We start from the raw sequence: 19,647 nt of genomic DNA, 5'->3' as shown, positions 1-19,647 counted from the left end.
TAAAATAATAAAAAACAAAAAATAATAATAATTATGCATGTTATTCCTAATCTTAATTGATTTCATTGCCAGTGGCAATTTAAAACACTATGGGTAAGGTACAGGAAAATACAGCACAAATGAAATCATCTCAGTTTGCTATGGCTATTACTGATATATCCTGACTGATTCAAAGAATGTAAAAATACGCAAATTTTACCTCAGCCATGACGGGCAATGAAGAACCTTTTGAATGTGTAACTTGTTCCTAAACAACTGAAATCTACTGCCTTCAAAAACCTGTAACAATTTATTTGTTTATCGCTATCTGGCAAAGGGCTATAGTCTAAATCAATCTCTCCCGTATTGTTAAAACCAAACACCTTCCTGCCCTAAATCTACCATAACAGGAAAAAAAAAGACCGATCTTGCATTCTTCCAGGATATGAGCCTCAAGGGAAAATTCAGTGGATTTGCACAAATCCTTCAGCTGCCCTAGATTTGAACTATCAGACACCTTATTCAGTCACTCAGATTTATAGCACCAGAAATAATTCACTTCAAGTTTCCATGGTGGGAGTGAATCATTTTTTTCTAAGGAATGAGATGAATTAAGATCTGATTGAACAGAAGAGACCAATTAGTTGTTTATTGGGGCTAATATACCTTACAGGAAAATATGGATTGTTTTCCAATTTTTAGGCACAAAAACTTATCTGGTTTAAGATGCCCTGTGCTGAAACCAAGGAAGGAGAAAATAAAACTTTCATCATAATTAGGGGAAAAAAACATGATTTAGGCCTCTCCAAAGCATTTTTCTTGAGAGGGAGGTCCCCTCCCATTCACTTTTTAAAGATCCATGCAGAAATCACACTGTGATTAATGCAAAGCAGCATTCTGTTGCATTGTACGGACTTTCTCCATTAAATTCTTCTTAAATGGCATCATGAAATCATCAAAGTCCACTTCATAAGTAAAACGCTGCCGACGTAATTCCCTCTTTTTGAGAAGATCTTTTGTGGTTGCTTCAGGACTCCAAGACTTGAAAAAGAAAAGAAAAAAACAGTTCTTAATCAAAATGCAGCATGATAGATTAAGGAATCATGTTGATCTGCTCTGAAAAAAGCAAAGTTATTGAGTATGTCCTGGAGTGACTGTCTGGAATTCTCAGTCTATTAGTATCAAACCTATAGTATCATCAAGAATATGGTTGGTGAGCATCTATGCAGCAAGTGTGTTTGTCTCGTTAACCAACTCCCTAATGGAATTTTATACTATTAGGAGCATGTTATCAATAAACAGTAATGAATAATGGTGTGTAAGTTATTGCTACCTCTTTATATTCGGTATACTCAAAGCAATAGCAATAGCACTTAGACTTATATACCGCTTCACAATGCTTTACAGCCCTCTCTAAGCAGTTTACAGAGTCAGCCTATTGCCCCCAACCATCTGGGTCCTCATTTTACTCGGAAGGATGGGAGGCTGAATCAACCTTGAGCCTGGTGAGACTCGAACTAGCAGAATTGGCCTGCAATACTGCATTCTAACCACTGCACCACCACAACGCAGGAAATATATTCAAGTACAGGCAAGCTTATGAATACTTGGGAGAAGGTATTTTCTTGATAAATGGAAGTCTTCTATCACATTTGGTATAGCCATCATGGGCCATATCGAATTTCTTTAAGGTCAAGATTTGGTTTGATGATAGTAATTATCTGACTATCCTTTGATCTAGACAAAGGATTTTTCAACTAGCCTCCTTGGGGAAAATTAACTATTCTAATTATCAAAAGGATTCCTATAGAACTGGATGGGTTGTCCACAGGGAGGGAAGTGAGTTTTAAAAAAGTAAAGATGGTGGCTATAACTATGCAAATAGAACCACATATCCTTCTTTATTTATTTATTTATTTATTTATTTATATTTTCTGATTTTATTTTATTTTTATTACATGAAAGGAGCAAGAGCTTTGATTATCTGCTGTATCTACCATATTTACTTTTTAACACACACAGCCATCTACCATAGATGCTTCCAAATCAAAAGCATTAGGAAATTGTAGTATTATTCTTGAGATTGTAATTTTGGAGGCAGCATGCTCTTATTATCTGAATGGCTTAATGACAGTAGTATTTTAGGATTTTGAACCACCTGAGTTGGAACAAATGGGAAATATAAACTGAATAGGACACAGGGAACACAATGATCTGAACTAGATCTGAACCCACCAGGAACATATTCCACAAAATTAGGAGCTCAGTGAATTATAACTCTTATCTATTTTATAGTGGTACGTACTCTCTGTGGTGTGAAAGTGATATTAAGTTTCTTTGTAGCTCCTCTGGTTATCAGAGAATTCAGATAAACTACATTATCTTTGATGGATTCCTTCTCTTCTTCAAAAAGTGATTTCTCAACAATAGCCTCAAGGGGTTGTGGCATCTGAAATACACAATGTAAATTATATCAGGATTTTCAAGGCTTCATACTGCTTTATGCTTATCTTTTTGCAATTAAAGAATTAAAGTCAAAGGCTAGTAGCTTAAATGGCTGGCACTTGAGAAGGATGTTTAGATTTAAACTTTGATTCTCTTAATTATCAGGAAAAGGGAATGGAAGACCTGTTGCATTCAAAAGATCCCAGGTTCAATCATAGTAATCTCCAGATAAGTCTGACAAAAAAACAAACCACCACCTCCACCCTACTTCAAACTCTTGAGAACACTTGACGGACTTCTGGATGGACCAATGGCATTACTATGAATGAAGCGCTTCCTTGTTGTTGTTTTTTCCTACTGATAATGCTATTCTCAAAAACTCATTGTCATGCTATTCTTCAAAAACTCTGTAACAAAACCTGAAGTATTTGCTTTACTGGCATGATAAGCTTCCATGGGGCAGAGTTTCCGGATTCCCCTGCCCAGTGTCACATGCCGAATTCAGCATGCAGAGATCTTTTCCTATGGTGGTTGTAGGGACTCAAGCAGAGAATGGATAGAAATTATGTTGTGGTCTTTTCGTGGTTCAGAAGGATCATTTCAATGAGCATCAAAGGGGGAAGGGAGGGTGTTTTTGGTGCACCCCAATGGAAATCCCATGACATCATACCAGAGATAGGAATTCCCCTCCAGTCAACTTTCTCTTAAAGTGATTTTTCCAACATTATGAAAAGGCAAAGCTATGAATGATTCAAGCCAAAGAATCTTGGTTATCATACCTCCTCTTTCACAGACTCCTTTGATTGTTCTTCAAACTTTGGCTTGGGAAGAGCTGGAACTCCTGATGGAGCTGGAGTAGGAGTAGCAGCAGCAGGGGCTTTAGGCTTGGCCCCTTTTTTCCCTTTCTTCTTATCCCCTTTGACTTCTGTGGATTGTGGCAAGCGGTCCAAGGTATCTTGAATGAAGTGGATCAGTCGGTTGTCTGCATAGGCCCTGGCAATTTCCAGTGAGTTTTGTCCTATTAAATAAAACTTATGGTAAATTCTGGGACATTCTCAGCTTCTCTGTACATAGAACTGAACAAATATTGTCTCTTTGCTGGATCTCTGGCTTAGACTTCAATCAGCTCTTGCTACAACTGTCTCCTCTTTGATCTTCTATTATCATACCCTGAGCTTCTGAACTCTGTTGAAAGTAACTCACCCTTCTGATGACTTGGAGTGGAATCCTAAATTCCTATACTGGTTCCTTGTCCACCTGCAATCCAGCATAACTGCTTCCCTCTTACATTCAAATATTCCATAGCTTTTATCTCACTGCTAAACAATCTTGGCACATCCCTTCCCATGAGATCCAGTCCTTCAGCTTCACCAACCTTGGCTTTCCTAAAGATGTCTCACGTACTTATATGACTCTGCTCCTTCTTCTTTGTTGCCCCTTATCCCTTCCAAAGCAGAGGTGGTATTCAGCAGGTTCTGACCAGTTCTAGAGATCCGGTAGTGGACATTTTGAGTAGTTCGAAGAACCAGCAAATACCACCTCTGACTGGCCCCGCCCCCATCTATTCTCTGCCTCCCAAGTCCCAGCTGATTGGCTGGGTCTTCTTTTGTTGCCCTGCACAGGAGAACGGAGCTGGAAAGCAGGTTAGTGGGATGGGGAGGGAATGGGATTTTGCAGTAACCTTCCCCCAGGAGTGGGGAGGGAATGGAAATTTTACAGTAACCTTCCCCTGCCACATCCACCAAGCCATGCCCACAGAACCGGTGGTAAAAAAATTTTGAATCCCACCACTGTTCCAAAGGCCTCTATGAGATCACTTGAGAGCCTTTCTTTTGCCAAGTAGGCTTTGATGCAGCCCCTATTCTTCTGATCCTCTTTGGAAACAAAAGACTTCTTATTTTTCAAAATGTAATTTTATTAAAGTGTGGAGGAGAAAAAGGTTGCTCCCTGTAACATATTTCCTGAACTGAGCTGCTTCTGTACCATCACAAATTCATATTGGCTTTTCAATAAATAGCTTTGGAGTTTGTATGGATGCTGCACTAAGAAACCAGATCAGATTTCTGATAAGCTTCCATCATTGTTTCATTTTTCTTTGCATCAGAGACACAAGAGGGGTGATATTCTATGGGTTGAGCTTGAATTGTTTAAATTACACTCTGTTAAATTGATTGTACAGTATTTCATGTTAATATCGCCAGGTTTCCAATAAAATTCTCCTCCACCACATTAAAAATTACACTATTCGGGCAACTTTGAAAGACGCTCTGGAAACAACATCAATGCTTTTTTTGGGGGGGGGGCAAAAGAGCACATCTGTCCCTGTGGCCTCAGCTGGCCATAGGGCTATGCTCTTAAGAGAGCCTGTGAAGTTCAATGCCAAAGCATGTAAAAGGATGAATAACTAATTAAAATGAGAGCTGGCACGATGTGGTGATTAAATTGCTGGACTAGACACAGAGAAACCCAAGTGCCTGTCCTCACTTGGGCATGAAAGCCTGCTGGTTGACTTTGGGCAAGTCATTCCCTTTAAGCCTTGTTCAGGATCATGCATTGTGACAAGGTGGCTGAAAAATAAAACTCCCATTTCGCCATGCATTGATAGCTGCCCTCTAAGAACTGCTGTGAGTATAGTATAAAATGAGCAAACGTTACAACCAAGCAAGACAGACGCTAGGAATAAAACTATAAGGCAGCTGGTAAAAATCAGCTGGAAACAAAAAAAAATGAATAAAACAAAAAAGTCAAGCCCTCTATTTATTCTGTTAATCAATATTTTAAAACCAATTAACTCCATAATGTTATTTAATAAGGGGAAAAACCCTTCCTTTCTATAGTTGCTTGTTTATCTGCATTTAACCTCTTAGTTAATAATACACTGAGTAATAATAGCAATAGCACTTAGACTTATATACCACTTCACAGTGCTTTGCAACCCTCTCTAAGTGGTTTACAGAATCAGCATATTGTCCTAAATAATCTAGGTCCTCATTTTACCGACCTTGGAAGGATGGAAAGCTGAGTCAACCTTGAGCCTGGTGAGATTTGAACTGTCAAATTACAGGCAGGCAGCAGAAGTACCCTGCAGTACTGCATTCTAACCACTGCACCACTGCGGCTGATAATAATGCAAAACTTTACCTCTTCGGTTTGCCATCTGCGCCTTAGCACCACTGTTGATTAAATACTGCACGGTGTCCAAGCGGCTGCTTTCAATACCCCTCATCAATGGGGTTGCATCATTGATTGAAACGGCATCTATTGTGGCACCAGCTTTCATAAGGAGTTCAGCAATGTCTTGCTGCCCTGCGTGGCAGGCATGATGGAGAGGAGTCCACATAAAATTGTCTTTGGCGTTTACACTCGCCCTGTATGTAGAGAAAATAAGGACTCCGTAAGGCACGTTCGTGCTTTTCTAGCCAGTTCTTTGTATTCTTCAACTGATCCTAGACAAAGGGATTTAGTATTAATGGGTTAGGGAGAAGGCATATAGCAGCCTATAACTGAATTCTCTTCCTTTGTTGAAATAATGCCAAAACTCTAATCTCTCAGCATCCCAATTAAATTAACTGGGAAATGGAGAGAGGATTTTTTTTTCTTTCTTTTGAAAGAATGAACCATTCAGCAAAAGCAACTGGCAGTCAATTTGAGTCTGATTAAAACAACAAAAGTAATGGCACCAAAGGTAAAGAAATGTATTGCAGTATAAACTGCAATTAACTGCATTACAGTGCAGCATAAACACTGTGGATTACAGCCTACTTTGGTCTGTGAAGCTGTACGAAACTAAATAGCCTAGGTAGGATCCTAGATATGAGCCACGTCTAGGGCTGCATACAAAGCTTGAACCCAAATTGTCCCATCTCTTGTATTTGATACCTTAGATAACTACCCTTTAAAACTTATTCATTATCACCTTTCCTTCTTTCTGCTAAATCCTAGATCTTATTTATTTTGCCACACTATTTTAATTCACTTTTGGGGAACAGGAGAACTACTGATCTGGAGATAGTGAGGTGTTTGATTCCCCCACCCTCGAAGAATATTTTTCCATAGTTCCCACTACTACAAAGGGATGCTTGTAGGAAAAAAGCGATTACAGACAAAGCGACTTTGTTGGCACAAATTCAGATGACTTCCAATATGGACTAAATGACAAATTTGTCAAGCACAAATAAGAAAGGCAAGTGTGTTCAACAAAATATCACAGCTTAACCAGATGCCATGCCTGCTTCTACAGGACTCTACCCTCTTCATCTTGGTTTTACATTCTTGGCTTGCCTCCACAACTGACTAGGATAGCCTTGCAGTTCAATAAAGAACCCAACCAGCTTTAAAATATGCTCTATCCTAGGGGTCTCCAATCTTGGCCAATTTAAGACTTGTGAACTTCAACTCCTAGAATTCCTCATCCAGCAAAGCTCTATCCAACATTAAATCCACAATGCCCTGGTCATCACATGGTCATCAACCTCACCCTAGAAACCTACCACCAACCCAACCTTGGGTTTTTTGACTGTGGAATTCTGTTCTTGGATTCCTGGCAAGTCATTAAAAAAAAGTTAGCTCACCCCTTTTCGAGAAGGAACTGTACTGCTTCCATGTTGCCACTTGCACAGGCAGCCATCAACGGAGTCTTATAGAAATGGTCTCTGATGTCTACCGGTACCCCTGCTTCAAATGCTTTTCTTATAGACGAAAGATCCCCCTCTTTGGCAAGATAATTGATGTTGGCATAGTTCTTTGGTGGGTCATCAACGTACCACCAGGAATCATCCTGCAAAGGATGTTCTGGAGGGTGATCCCGATTGAACCGAGTGCAGTCAGTTACATTTTGATAAGTTTCAATCATGTATTCTGGGGGTCCCCCGTCTGTCCGACGAGGGCGGGAGCTCTCTGGAATGACACAGATTGGCATTGGCATGGCAAATTTTCCTTTTTTGCCTTTTGCTTTCTTGGACTTCTTCTTCTTTGGACCATAACTCCCAAGGAGGAAAGGCTTCTGCAAGTACCGGTTGCCCTTCAGAAATTCTTCAATGTTAACTCCTGCGGCACGCATTTTCTCATGAACCTGAGCTATTGTACGTAGCTGCTCTGGCTCAATAAATGGATACCTTTCCTCAATAATAGATACAAAATCTTCCTTGGTCACAGTCCCATCCCCTCGATCGTAACGCTCAAATGCTTCACGAAGGCTCGCCTGATTTTCTCCAGACCAATCGTGCAACCTGATAGCCCAGGGTGGATTGGGATCCTTAACCCCAGGTTTGGGTTTGGAAAATTTGGCAAATCGCCGCTCAATTTTACGTATCTCCTTTGCAGCTGCTTTGAATCCCCCTTCTTTAGCCACCTGCCTCGGGACCTTCTTCTCTAAGTTTCTCCAAGTAGGATCACAACCTACAAATTTAGAAGAAGTACATTGAAAACAAGTTGTGGCTGGAGACCAGGAGTAGTGTGACTCTACGATTCTCAACCTATGGTCCGCGCACCCCCGGGGAGGGCGTGATGCCATCACGGGGGTCTGCGAAGGCTTGAAGAAATGTTATGATTTAAATCTTAAGTCTTGGGTGTCCATGGCCATGGTGTGTGGCCACAAAAAGTATTTAAAGAAGGTCCATGGTGAAGAAAAGGTTGAGAACCACTGGGGTAAATATTTCTTGAAACACAGAGCAGTGAACATTACAGCTGCTGAAGTTCTGTACTGACTGTTTATTGCTGACTGGTGAAATTATTAAGGTAGAATGTTGCAGACACAATATCGTCATGACTGTATTTTATATGGAACCCACACTGTGATGATGCAGGATCCTATCTTATATGACAGTTGTAGGTACAAAAGATTGCTTCTGCAAATATTAGACCAACATCATCAGGAAATCAGGTGGTAATCTTGAATATCCACCTGGTAAACGTTCCTGACAAAATATAACCTGAACAGAAATAATGTGTTGGATCCAAACCAAGACTCAATTGGTGTGTGTGTGTGTGTGTGTATGTATGGTATTCAGCTTTGTTTGGGTATTTTCCCATGTCATTATAGTTGTGCTTTTAAAGTTGTAGTAACGTTTCAGCAGAATCTCATCTGCCATCATCAGGCTTCTGTATTGTGTTCGTCTGTGAGTCAGACTGGTAAACTTAAGAAAACACACACACACACACACACACACAAACATACATACATACATATACATATACATATACATATACATATACATACATACATACATACATATATATATATATATATATATATATATATATATATATATATAGGTTTATACCTGGCTTTGTCACTTGTATTAGCAAAGCAGATTTCAAAAATACACAATATAAAACATGATGTTAAAAGCAATAAATTAACAAAAAAAATCTTCACAAAGAGTTGTTTTTACAATTGTTCTTAACACCAAAAGAATGAGGTTGAACACACCTATCTAAGGGAAAACAATATAAACCTGAAGCCAGGGGTGGGATTCTACCAGTTCGCACGTATTCGCTAGAACTGGTTGTTAACATTTTAAGCAGTTCAGAGAACCGGTTGTTAGAAGAAATGACTGGCCTAATCCTGTAAGGAAGGCAGGAAGGAAACATTCTGCTGTTGCTTACAGAAACTGCCTCTCTGTTAACCCTTATTACATTCTTGGCAGGACTAGACTTCCTGTCTCTGGAATTTCTCTGGATTTTTTTCCCCTTCTTTGCTGGTAGTTTGCTTGTGTGCAATGACCATTCAAAGATACAATGGCACTGAAAAAAGTGACTTATGACCATTTTTCACACTTACGACTATTGCAACATCCCCACAGTCATGACAGGCCAGGCAAGGAGATGCATGCCTCAATGTGAGTGATATTGAGTTGGCCACACCCAGCCAATAACATGACCACCAAGCCATGCCCACCACCTAAGCCACGCTCACAGAACCGGTTGTTAAAAAATTTGAATCCCACGCCTGCCTGAAGCCCATAGAGAAGAAGGACCTAAGTTTCTGAAAACTTCAGGGCGCCAAAGGACAGGTCCTCTACTCTGAGTAACCACACAGGTTCAGCTAGGAAGAGGCAGTCTATTGGATAGTCAGGTCCCACCCATTTGGTGTTTTAAAGATGAATTGACATCCAGTAGAGATCTTTCAATGGACAGATTAATTGATCCCTATATCTTGCACTAGTTAGTTTATCTGTTGCATTTGGTATCCACCACAATTTTCAATAGCAGCCCCACATTCAGATTATTGGTTCAAGCTGAACTGAATACAAAATTCAGTCTCATTGCATAGACAAGGCCAAATACCAATTGGGACAGTCCATGGACTTTAATGGAACACATGAAATTTCAAGCCTCTCTTGACTGGGCAAGACTGAACACTGAAGTACTAGAAGAGAAGAAGTCTAGGTAGTCCATTACCATCTGATTAGTTCAGGAAGACAAACCGTTGTGCGACTGTTAAATAGTACACTGATTGCATTCTTACAATATTTTGACCAGAGTAATATACTGTTTCACCAAACTTTGGGAAGAAGCTTTTGACTAATGAGATGGAATATCCATGGACCGTGGTCCAGACTACATCCCTGCTCTCCTGACTTGATCTACTTCATGACAGTTTGGAAACATAAATACATGCTTGGTTTGTAATTTCATTCAGGATTTAATCTTGGATAATTATTTGAATCAGGAATGGACCTGGAATTGAGTTCCCATCTTCGTTGATTAGATCACAGTTGGAAAGGAAGAAAGGCCAACCAATGGTTTGGTATAAGCCACAACGAGTTCAAAGATCAAACATCTAAAACTCTACATTTACTTTAGAGGCTCTTTGTTCTCTAACATTTATAATTTACCTCTTTGACCGATAAACTTGCAGCACTCGGCAAAACCTCCAGCAGCAGCATAGTGAAGAGGCGTGTTTCCATTCATGGCTATAAGGCCCACATCTCCATTGTAGGCAGAAATAATCCTCAGAATCTGGGGAAGGAAGCCCATGCTATTACGTGCAAAAGCAAACATGTGGACACTAATAACAACCACCAAACTGAGTTTATTTTGAGCCGCAGCAAACACAGATGACTTCACTGAAACCATTTAAAAACGACTACTGTCAATATAACACAGAATAATAGTGATTAAGATAGGTAACTGTATATTGGCACACAGGCAACATTCCTACATGGTAATCCTTTTTACAGAAGGAGAAAGGATTTTTTTTTTTAATCTTTTGGGGCAAAACTATATTTTCACACTTGTTCTTCTTTTTTCTTTTTTTTAGTAAGAGGGTAAGTTTGATCTTCTGGGCTCTGGGAGCTCTAAAAACAAAGCTTAGATGGGGCTATGAGAGACCTACCTTGCTTGCGTTCAAAGAAGTCCTTCATTAAATGGATATTTGCACTGGGTGCATGTGCTGAGAGAAGCAAAGACACCAATTTCCTCTTTTTCTTATTCCAATCAAACACACACAAGCTCTGAAGTCTTTGAATAGCTTTGAATTAAAAGGATCACGTCTTTGAGAACTTGATCTCCAGTCAGTTAAATCCCGGGACAACTTTGCCCGCCAGACATCGAACTTCCAATAAGTTACTGCAGGGCGGGGGTGTCGAACTCAAGGCCCGCGGGGCCATCCCGGAAACTGTGAAAGACTGGCCCGCGGTGCCTCTGCCGGTGAAAATGGAACTCACTGGCAGAGGGTTGCAGGAGGTGGTTGCAGCTGAAAAAGGAGCTCGGGAGCCCATTTTCTCTGGCAGCGCGCTTGGTCCACCACAGGTGCCCTGACACCAGTGATGTTGAGCTGGCCACACCCATCCTGGCCACGGCCACTGCAGTCCCCTGAGGTCAAACACAACCCTGATGCGGTCCTCAATGAAATGGAGTTTGACACCCCTGAGCTACTGCATGAATATTGACCTGTCTCTGCAAATCAGCTTCCTTCTTACTTACTTGTCCCCATTTATCTGTATTTACTCCCTTGTTCTTGTTTGCGTTCATACTTATACTTGTTATCTTGTACATGTTTGACAAATAAGCAAACAAATGAATAAATATTTTTTGGAGCTTTGCAGATTTAAAGGTGCTGTCCCAAATCCTGTGTGGTCCTAGAGCTAATGGAAATCGCAAAGCTCCATTTTAAGAGCAAGCAACCAGCTCAACTGAACTTGCTGGATATAAATCAGCCAGGATGCTATTTCTCTTAACACAAGTTTAGGAGGCGGGGAAGGGTAAATAGCACTAATAGGGAATGCTGAGGCCCAAACTGATATAAAGAGACAAAGTTGGCTCCTCCCCATGCCTCACAACTGTTCCCCTGAGTTTAAAGTAACTGGTCTAAGAAAACTTAAAACAGGCAGACAAACAAGTGAGTTTTTCCCCCCGGGGGATTCGTTTGGGACAAATCCCTGGCCTAGTAACCTCGAATCTTAACGAAGAGAATCCTCAGAGTGGAGGCTTCTGAACAAAGCAGCAGGAAATATTTAAACATTTAAACAGATACACTTCCAGCAAAGACCGTGGAGGAGAAATCAATTTAACAGGATGACCGAATGACAAACGCAACCCCGAGCAGTAATTCTCCATCGAGTTTCCTTCTTCCTTCCATCAAATGTGATTCTGGAAATGCATTAGCGTAGCATGGTGATGAAAACGTTCCCTGTTCTGCTACCAGGAGGAGGAAAAAACGAGCCAATGGTAACAAAACTCATTCCTTCGACAGCAGCACCCCTTGATGTTAATACGTCAATTGAAGATCTTAAAATGTTGTGTATTTCTGTAAATCACATTGATGGAGGAGAATTGGGGAAATTCAATTCAGAACTGCCCTTTCTTGACAGCCACCGTCCTTCTCCAGTTCAACTCTTTTATCCATTTCTGGGCCTATCGTCACTTTCACATTTTCCCCCTCTCCTCTATGACCTCCCGCTGTTAGGACAGCCTCCCCCATATTACCAACCCATAGGAAAAAAAACCAAGTATTCCAGAATTCCCTTTCTAGTTTCTTTCTGATTATTAGTAATTAACCCAGAGAGATCCTTGGTTGGGTACCTTTGCTTCTGACAGCATCAAGAAAGAATACCTCAAAAAACCCTCCTTTGGCAGCAAAATGGGCAGCATGGTGTCGCTCGTTGTCAAAAACATTAACATTCCCACCTCTCTCCAGGATACCCCGGACCACCTCTAAAACCCCTTCTCTTGCTGCTTCCATCAAGGCAGTGCGGCCTGTTGCCTGCAAATCAGAGAGACAGGATTATAGGATTTTTTCCCCCCCGAATTTCAAAGGAGACAGAAAAGCAAGCAAAGCTTCTAGAGATAAAAACCATATGCAGAGATTCAGAATTGTCCAAAGAAAGCTTGTTTTTTTAACCTCTTACTTGGAAACAGAGGCTACATTTTGACCTGGATCAATTGCTATCCAGCTACAAGCTAGGATCCTAGCAGGAAGTGTATATCATGCCTCTAAGAACTTTCCCTTCAATAAGGGTTTCTCAACTGGTTAAGTCCAGGAGACCAAGCTGCATGGACACATACAGTGTATGATATTTTCCCAATCAAAATGGCCCTTATCCTTACGATAGCCTTCTCTTTGATCTATTTGTTTCCCAAATGCTGATGAATTGGTGCTGCTTTACACGTGGAAACATTATAAGCAGGAGCGTTTACATTACACATCCTTGCCATGTAAAATGGCAGCAGTCGTGAATTCTGCCACTGCCCTTTGCACAAAATGTTTCTAAATATCTTACTGTTTCATCCCAAGCACTCCACTTAAGGTGTTGGAATACCAAGAATGGCATTAAGAGTTTTGGATCATGTAGAATAATTAGGGCATGGTTTGGACCTGCACACAAGTACAAACAAGAGCATTTCTTGCTTTGTTTTCTATGATACACTGGTGTGTTTTGGGGAACCTATGTTGGACAAGCTATTGCCCTCCATGTTGCCCTGACTTTTATAAGGCAGAGCCTGCCACATGCTCCTTTAAAAAAAAAAAAAAAGACATTGTATTGTGTTTTTTGCCTCCGGTTAATGAGTTCCAATTTCAGTCAGTCCAAATGACTGAACAAAATGAAGTGTCCAAGGTACCCGCTTAAAATGTTAAGAATGCTCTTACTGGGTTTGTTGCATTGGGATCTGCTCCTCTTTCCAAAAATGTCATACATATCTCTTTGATCTCGTGGGCTTGCTCACAGGCTTGTACGAAAACTGGCTTCCCCTCAAAAGCACAGTTGTTCACATCCGCTCCAAATTCGAGGACCATCTGAACACAGCGGAAGTGCCGCTTGGTGGGCAGAATGCAATAAAATAGCACTCCTGGAAAGAGCACATAGCACTATGGCTTAAAAAAAGCAAACGTCCACCACGCTGAACACAGCTACCACACCACTAAGGGAATTGAAACATTCGGTCTGGTCTTCCTGAAAAACCCTCCCGACAAACAAAGAGGACACAGGACTTGTCCTACCTTTTCCTTCTGCATCCACTATGGTCATATCTGCCTCGGCCTGGACCAGCACATCCAAGGCCAAGTCGTGGCCAAGTTCTGCCGCTTTCATCGCGGGGGTGCGCCCCATTCGATCTTGGATATCGGGGTGAGCGCCAAGTTCTAAAAGAAAGTTGCACATGTCAATGTCGTTGGCCACACAAGCCAGGTGAAGGGCACCGTCTCCATTTTCTGGCTCGGTGAAATTGATGAGTTCAGGGTATCCAAGCTTGGTGAGCTTTTCAATCTGTTTCGTGTCCTTCTGGCGAACACACTGAAGGACTTTATAGATCTGGAGGTTTTCAAGCCTCTTGTCAGCCAAAGCCATGTTCAATATCCCGAGGAAAACTCTCCCCTTAAAGAAAGATCCTGAATAAGAAAAAGAAAACAATAACAAAAAGAGGGAATCAGTCCACTCTAAATTCTTCAAGTTTCATGTTACGGTCATGGTATTTGGTAGCTAACAACACCTGTGATGGGCAATTTGCATTCAGTGGATTTAGAATGGAGGATAGGTTGTATAGGGCTTGGATTCAAAGGAGGAAAAAAGATGCTTTGGAGTGTGCTGGACGGCTCAAGTCTACAATGCTTTAAAGCATCTGCATCTTTTCCCAGGATCACAATACTTCCTACAGAGTTGAGTCTTTTCCCAGTAAAACATACTTTTTAGTTTAAAAAGTGGCCAATAGACGTTAGTTGTGCACACATGCACATTCTGAAGCATCTTTTCCCATCTGAACCTGAAGCACTGCTCAGCCCCAAGAAAGGTTCAAGAAATCGGTTTGCATCCTTTACCCCAATATTGTCCTGGCATCAACTTCCCTCCTGTGGCAGACAAGGATGCAACAAAAGAAGAGTGAGATTAAGGTAAACCATTTCCCCTTTTTGTTAGCTTTTATATCCCCCAGTTCTGGGAACAGCAAAGAACAAAGGCACCAAGCCACTGTCTGAGGACTGCTGGAGCACTGTGGGGTTGCTAGGTTCTCATTGGATTAATCAATTAAATGAGAGTACGTTGCTTTCATTGCTAGAAAGAGAAAACTTTGCCAGGCATTTAGTCCCATTTAAAGGTAAAGGTTCCCCTAGCTCATACATGCTAGTCATTTCCGGCTCTAGGGGACAGTGCTCATCTCCGTTAAAAAGCCGAAAAGCCAACACTGTCCAAAGACGACTCCGTGGTCATGTGCTGGCATGGCTAAACACTGAAGGCGCACGGAACACTGTTACATTCCCACCAAAGTGGTCCCTATTTTTCTACTTGCATTTTTACATGCTTTTGAACTGCTAGGTTGGCAGAAGCTGGGACAAGTAATGGGAGCTCACTCCATTACACGGTGCTAGGGATTCGAACCGCCAAACTGCTGACCTTTCTGATCGACAAGTTCAGCGTCTTAGCCACTCAGCCACCCATCCCCCTTAGTCCCATTTAGAGCCTCGTAATAACACAGCAATAGCAATAGCACTTAGACTTGTATACCACTTCATAGTGCTTTACAGCCCTCTCCGAGTGGTTTACAAAGTTAGCATATTGCCCCCAACAATCGGGGTCCTCATTTTATCAACCGTGGAAGGATGGAAGGCTGTGTCCTGTCAGGAGAAGGCATCCTTGATATATATGCTAAAGTCAACCTAACAAAATAAGAATAAAGCTGGATAAGGGGTTGCAGAGTAAGGCTTTCCAACAAATAATCACGACATGTGGAAATAAGGATGGATGTGATAAAGGCTGTAGGGCAGCTCAGTTTTTGTCTCCAAAAGATTTGTTGTTGATGCCTACAAAAGCATTGAGCGCCTGTTTGTCCCATCTTAAAGCAGGTGTGTTTTTTTTCCCCCCTTGTGTTGCTGTAGTCCTTCCTAACTTCCTGATCGATTTTGGTGCCATAGCTCTACAATATCTTAACTGTGGTGGCACTTAACTATTTCTGAAACACTTCTGCCTCATACATGTTTGTGAAGTCTTTACAGACACTCCCAGTTCAAAAAGAGGCTATTTTGCACATCTTCAGTGCACTGGCTATTCAAATGGTTTCACATAGATAGTATGAATTAATAATATATCCTCCCCTCCATGTTGTGGAAACCATGAATCTGAGAGCATATGCTATCGCATGCAGCTCAAGTCAGTTAGCCAATAGCCGTTACTGCGGCTATCGCTTTTACTTTTTATTAACATCACAGAAGTTATAATGTGATATATATCTATATCATATATAACATAATTCAAACAATGCACCTTATCCATCGTGGAGCAGCAATACTATAGATATTAACAGATGGTTTCCACTTCCAAGTTTTTTCCCCCAGTCCACTTCCTATTAGCATCTTACCTTATTTTCACTGACTAATCCTCTGGCTCATTCCATTGCCAGATGTGTATATTTTCAAACTGTAAGGTTTGTGAGGAAGAGAATAATAACTACGTTTTATAAAGCTCATACCAATCAATTCCCAGGCCTCCAAACCTGAGTTCCTATCGTGTAGCACATTACAAAAACGATGGCTTTTTGGTGGGCTTGTGATCGTTTTCAATCTAACATGTTCTACTCATTTTTTAAAAACCAGCTTAACCATTCACATAACTTTAGTAGGAATTGGGGCTGTGGTGGCTCACATGGTAAGATGCTGGGCCTGCATACCACTGAAATCGGCAGCTCAGTGGCTCGATTCCTGTGAGTGAATAAACCCCAGAGGGACAAGACAGGAGCCTCCACGACTGCCTGCCAGCATTCAGGCATCCTGCAGGTAAAGATAACACCGCCTGAAAAATTCCTTTCACAGAAGCAGCCAGCCACCTCAGTGATCCCTGGCTAACACGTGCTATACAGTAAATAAATAAACAAACAAACAAACAAATAAGTAAGTAAGTAAGTAAGTTAAGTAAGTAACAGGAATTCAAACAAGAGAAAGACTTAGTGAGAAGCTTAAGAAAGCATGGACTCGGCTCAAATACCCAGGAAAAGTTAAATATACTCAGATTTTTGGAACAGTCACTGATGTCTAGACAACCACTTCTGAAAAAAAAAAAAAACAAGATTCAGTCTATCCCCTACTCTTTCATCTCCTATCTACATCAGGAAATAAATGACCTGAGGCCACTGATCAAGCTACTCTATAACCGATAGTTGTAATCATGTACTTCAGTGCATTGTCTTCAACGCCTGTTGTCATGCTGCCTTCAACAGAATTCACTTCCAAATAAGCGGAATGTAGAATGCAACTCTGGAGATTCCAAACTTTTTTTTTTCCTTTTGGCCATTCCACAACTTAGAACCCAGGGAAACAAAACAAAGGCATCTAAATAAATTCAGATTCATATATGCCCATCAATCCCAGGCACATCAACTCAACCCGCAAAGTGAGTCTCTTTAAAAGTCCAACATCGTAAACGAAGCTTTCATAAGCATGCTAAGCAGTTTCACATTCACTGACATGTTGCTGCCAAAGGCAGGCCTGTTTATACACAAAGGCCAGAGAATGCCTGCATTTCTCCACATTTCCATGGTGTATTAGAAAACTGAGTAGGACCTTGGAAGACTTTTAAAAGGGTGAAGCAGGATGTGTTTTTGTGACCCAGAGTTCACTTACTAGCTGAATACAGAACACAGAATAACAACGTTGGGAGGGACCTTAGAGGTCTTCTAGCCCAACTCCCTGCTCAAACAGGAAACCCTATACCAGGGGTCGGCAACCTTAAACACTCAAAGAGCCACAAAAGTCCTAACCGGAAGCACCCCATTCAATCCTGGAGCCGACCAGACTCTATGGCAATTCCCCTACCATAGAGTCTCCTCCTAGCACAGCGTCCTTTTTCCTCTAGCTGTCCTAACCAAAAGCCCTATCAATTGTGGAGCTGACTAGCAACAGGGAGCCACAGCAGAGGGATGAAAAAGGCACATGCGGCTCCGGAGCCTCAGGTTGCTGACCCCTGCCCTATACCAAGGATCTTCAAACTTGGCAACTCCCAGAATCATACATTGCAATGTCCTACCTGTCAATGAATACTTCAGCTTCAACCATAACAATTATAAGAGCACACAATAGATACAAACTCAAGGTTAACCGCACCAAACTTGATTGCAGGAAAGACGACTTCAGCAGCAGAGTGGTCAATGTCTGGAATACTCTACCCGACTCTGTAGTTTCTTCCCCAAACCCCAAAAACTTTAACCTTAGACTGTCTACTATTGACCTCACCCCTTTCCTAAGAGGTCTGTAGGGGGCGTGCATAAGCGCACCAACGTGCCTACCGTCCCTGTCCTATTGTTTCTTTTATTTTTATTTTTATTATATGTATCCATGTACTCATAACTATGTTTTTACTTATGACTATTACCTTGTAAGCAATTGACAAAAATAAAAATAAAAATAAATGCCTGAGCTAACATGACTGGAGGAGGAGGAATTCTGGGAGTTGAAGTCCACAAGTTTTCAAGCTGTCAAGTTTGAAGACTCCTGCCCCATGCGATTTCAGACAAATATCTTGTTAAAAACTTCCAGTGTTGAAGCACCCACAACTTTGGAGGCAAGTCGTTCCAGGGATTAATTGCTATCTGAACCCGGTTCCCACCCCCCACGCCAAAATCAATCCTTCACCACCAGCGGAGACCTGCACAGACATACTGTATCTACCCTTCAGCACCCACCTAATGGTCTCTCCTCATCCCCACCTGATGTGGAGACGTTGTCGAGACACCTCTGGAGGGCGCCCCTGTTGGAGAAGGTCGGATGACATCATCTAAGTCACGGCCATTGTTGCCCCGTTTTGTTTTCCCTCCTTTTTTCCCCCCCTCCTCTTGCATTTCGTCCAACCTGCTCCCTTCGAGCCACCTTTACCTGCAACCTGGCCGATGCTCCAGGAGAGCAGGACGACTCGCCGTAGCGCATGACTTCTTCCAAATTCCAGCGGCGGGCGGCTGCAGCTTGGAGAGCCAAGGCTGTTTCCCGGCGCCGGCCGGCGGCGGCGGCAAAAACCGGAGCCGCGCAACCCGGAGGATTCAGGCGAAAAGGAGATTGTTAGCCAGGAGCTCCTATAGCAACAGAACCGTGGAAGAAAGCAGGCGCGCCGGCACATGCGTAACAATGGGAGCCGCATCCAGCCCTGCCGCCCCGGATCCATGGTGCTTGCTGAGCTGAATTCATCCCACCTCGCGATCACCGGGTTGGGGGAGGGGGGAGGCAGGGAGGGGCGAGGGAAATGAGTCTTCCACCCGCGGGGAGGGAGGGGCTGCTTAGGGCAACGAGTGGTGGAGGTCTTTGGGCTGCGGCTCGCGATCGATGTCTTTTGCTTCTCTCAGCGGAGGGCGGGGTTGAAAAACCCCAAAACTACAATTGCTGGTAGGGACCACGGAATAAAAGGTGGAGGTCTTTTTCTTTCTTTCTTTCTTTCTTTCTTTCTTTCTTTCTTTCTTTCTTTCTTTCTTTCTTTCTTTCTTTCTTTCTTTCTTTCTTTCTTTCTTTCTTTCTTTTGAGATCGTTGCAGTAGCTGGCTGCAATATTTCAGAAATCTCAAGGACTCTCCAGGCTCCTAATGGGGTTTTAGGATGTGATGTCTGAACAAGCCTGCAGTTAGTTTTTGGACCACTGACTTGGCTCCTGTGTGGTTGTAAACCCCACCATTTCTCAGAAGTTGGAACAATAGTCTACATGAACAATGATCTTTCCTTTGCAGACAGAGACTTATCCCATGGACCATCTTCTCCCATGGTCTTGTGTGGGACATTCATGGGGTCTAAGGTCTCCTGTGATATCCCAAAGGTGCTCTT

At 42.0% G+C, this 19,647-nt stretch overlaps 1 protein-coding gene across 2 annotated transcripts; it reads right to left on the bottom strand.

The window, feature by feature from the left end:
* Positions 1-601: 601 nt before the first annotated feature.
* On the bottom strand, positions 602-19,018 carry ANKEF1 (ankyrin repeat and EF-hand domain containing 1). 2 transcript variants are annotated; one of them, XM_087948464.1, is made up of 10 exons: positions 18,719-19,016; positions 13,868-14,254; positions 13,517-13,716; positions 12,482-12,631; positions 10,263-10,386; positions 6,996-7,821; positions 5,566-5,792; positions 3,204-3,442; positions 2,285-2,428; positions 602-1,020 (listed from the first exon to the last, which is right to left on the bottom strand). In XM_087948464.1, exons 1-10 carry the CDS (start codon positions 18,999-19,001, stop codon positions 859-861), a joined length of 2,742 nt encoding a protein of 913 aa, XP_087804590.1. In that variant the 5' UTR covers positions 19,002-19,016; the 3' UTR covers positions 602-858. The 2 variants fall into 2 exon arrangements, with proteins under 2 accessions (XP_087804590.1, XP_087804591.1); XM_087948465.1 differs by lacking the exon at positions 2,285-2,428 and having other exon boundaries at positions 719-1,020; positions 18,719-19,018.
* Between the last annotated feature and the right edge of the window lie 629 nt (positions 19,019-19,647).

Source organism: Notechis scutatus, chromosome 1, assembly GCF_049901735.1.
Source record: "Notechis scutatus isolate UNSWTSFEM ecotype Mainland chromosome 1, rNotScu1.2, whole genome shotgun sequence".
Lineage (NCBI taxonomy): Eukaryota > Metazoa > Chordata > Lepidosauria > Squamata > Elapidae > Notechis > Notechis scutatus.
Note: the sequence above shows the minus strand (reverse complement) of the source record. Positions and strands in the feature narration are given on the sequence as shown.

What these genes read in the sequence shown, in the direction of transcription:
- ANKEF1 (XM_087948464.1), bottom strand. Translation starts at nt 19,001, where the DNA reads ATGGATCCGGGGCGGCAGGGCTGGATGCGGCTCCCATTGTTACGCATG. An exon ending in GAGCATCGGCCAGGTTGCAG is followed by an intron (nt 14,255 to 18,718) that starts GTAAAGGTGGCT and finishes TTTCTTATTCAG; the next exon opens with GATCTTTCTTTAAGGGGAGA. An exon ending in GCAGATGGCAAACCGAAGAG is followed by an intron (nt 3,443 to 5,565) that starts GTAAAGTTTTGC and finishes TTTATTTAATAG; the next exon opens with GACAAAACTCACTGGAAATT.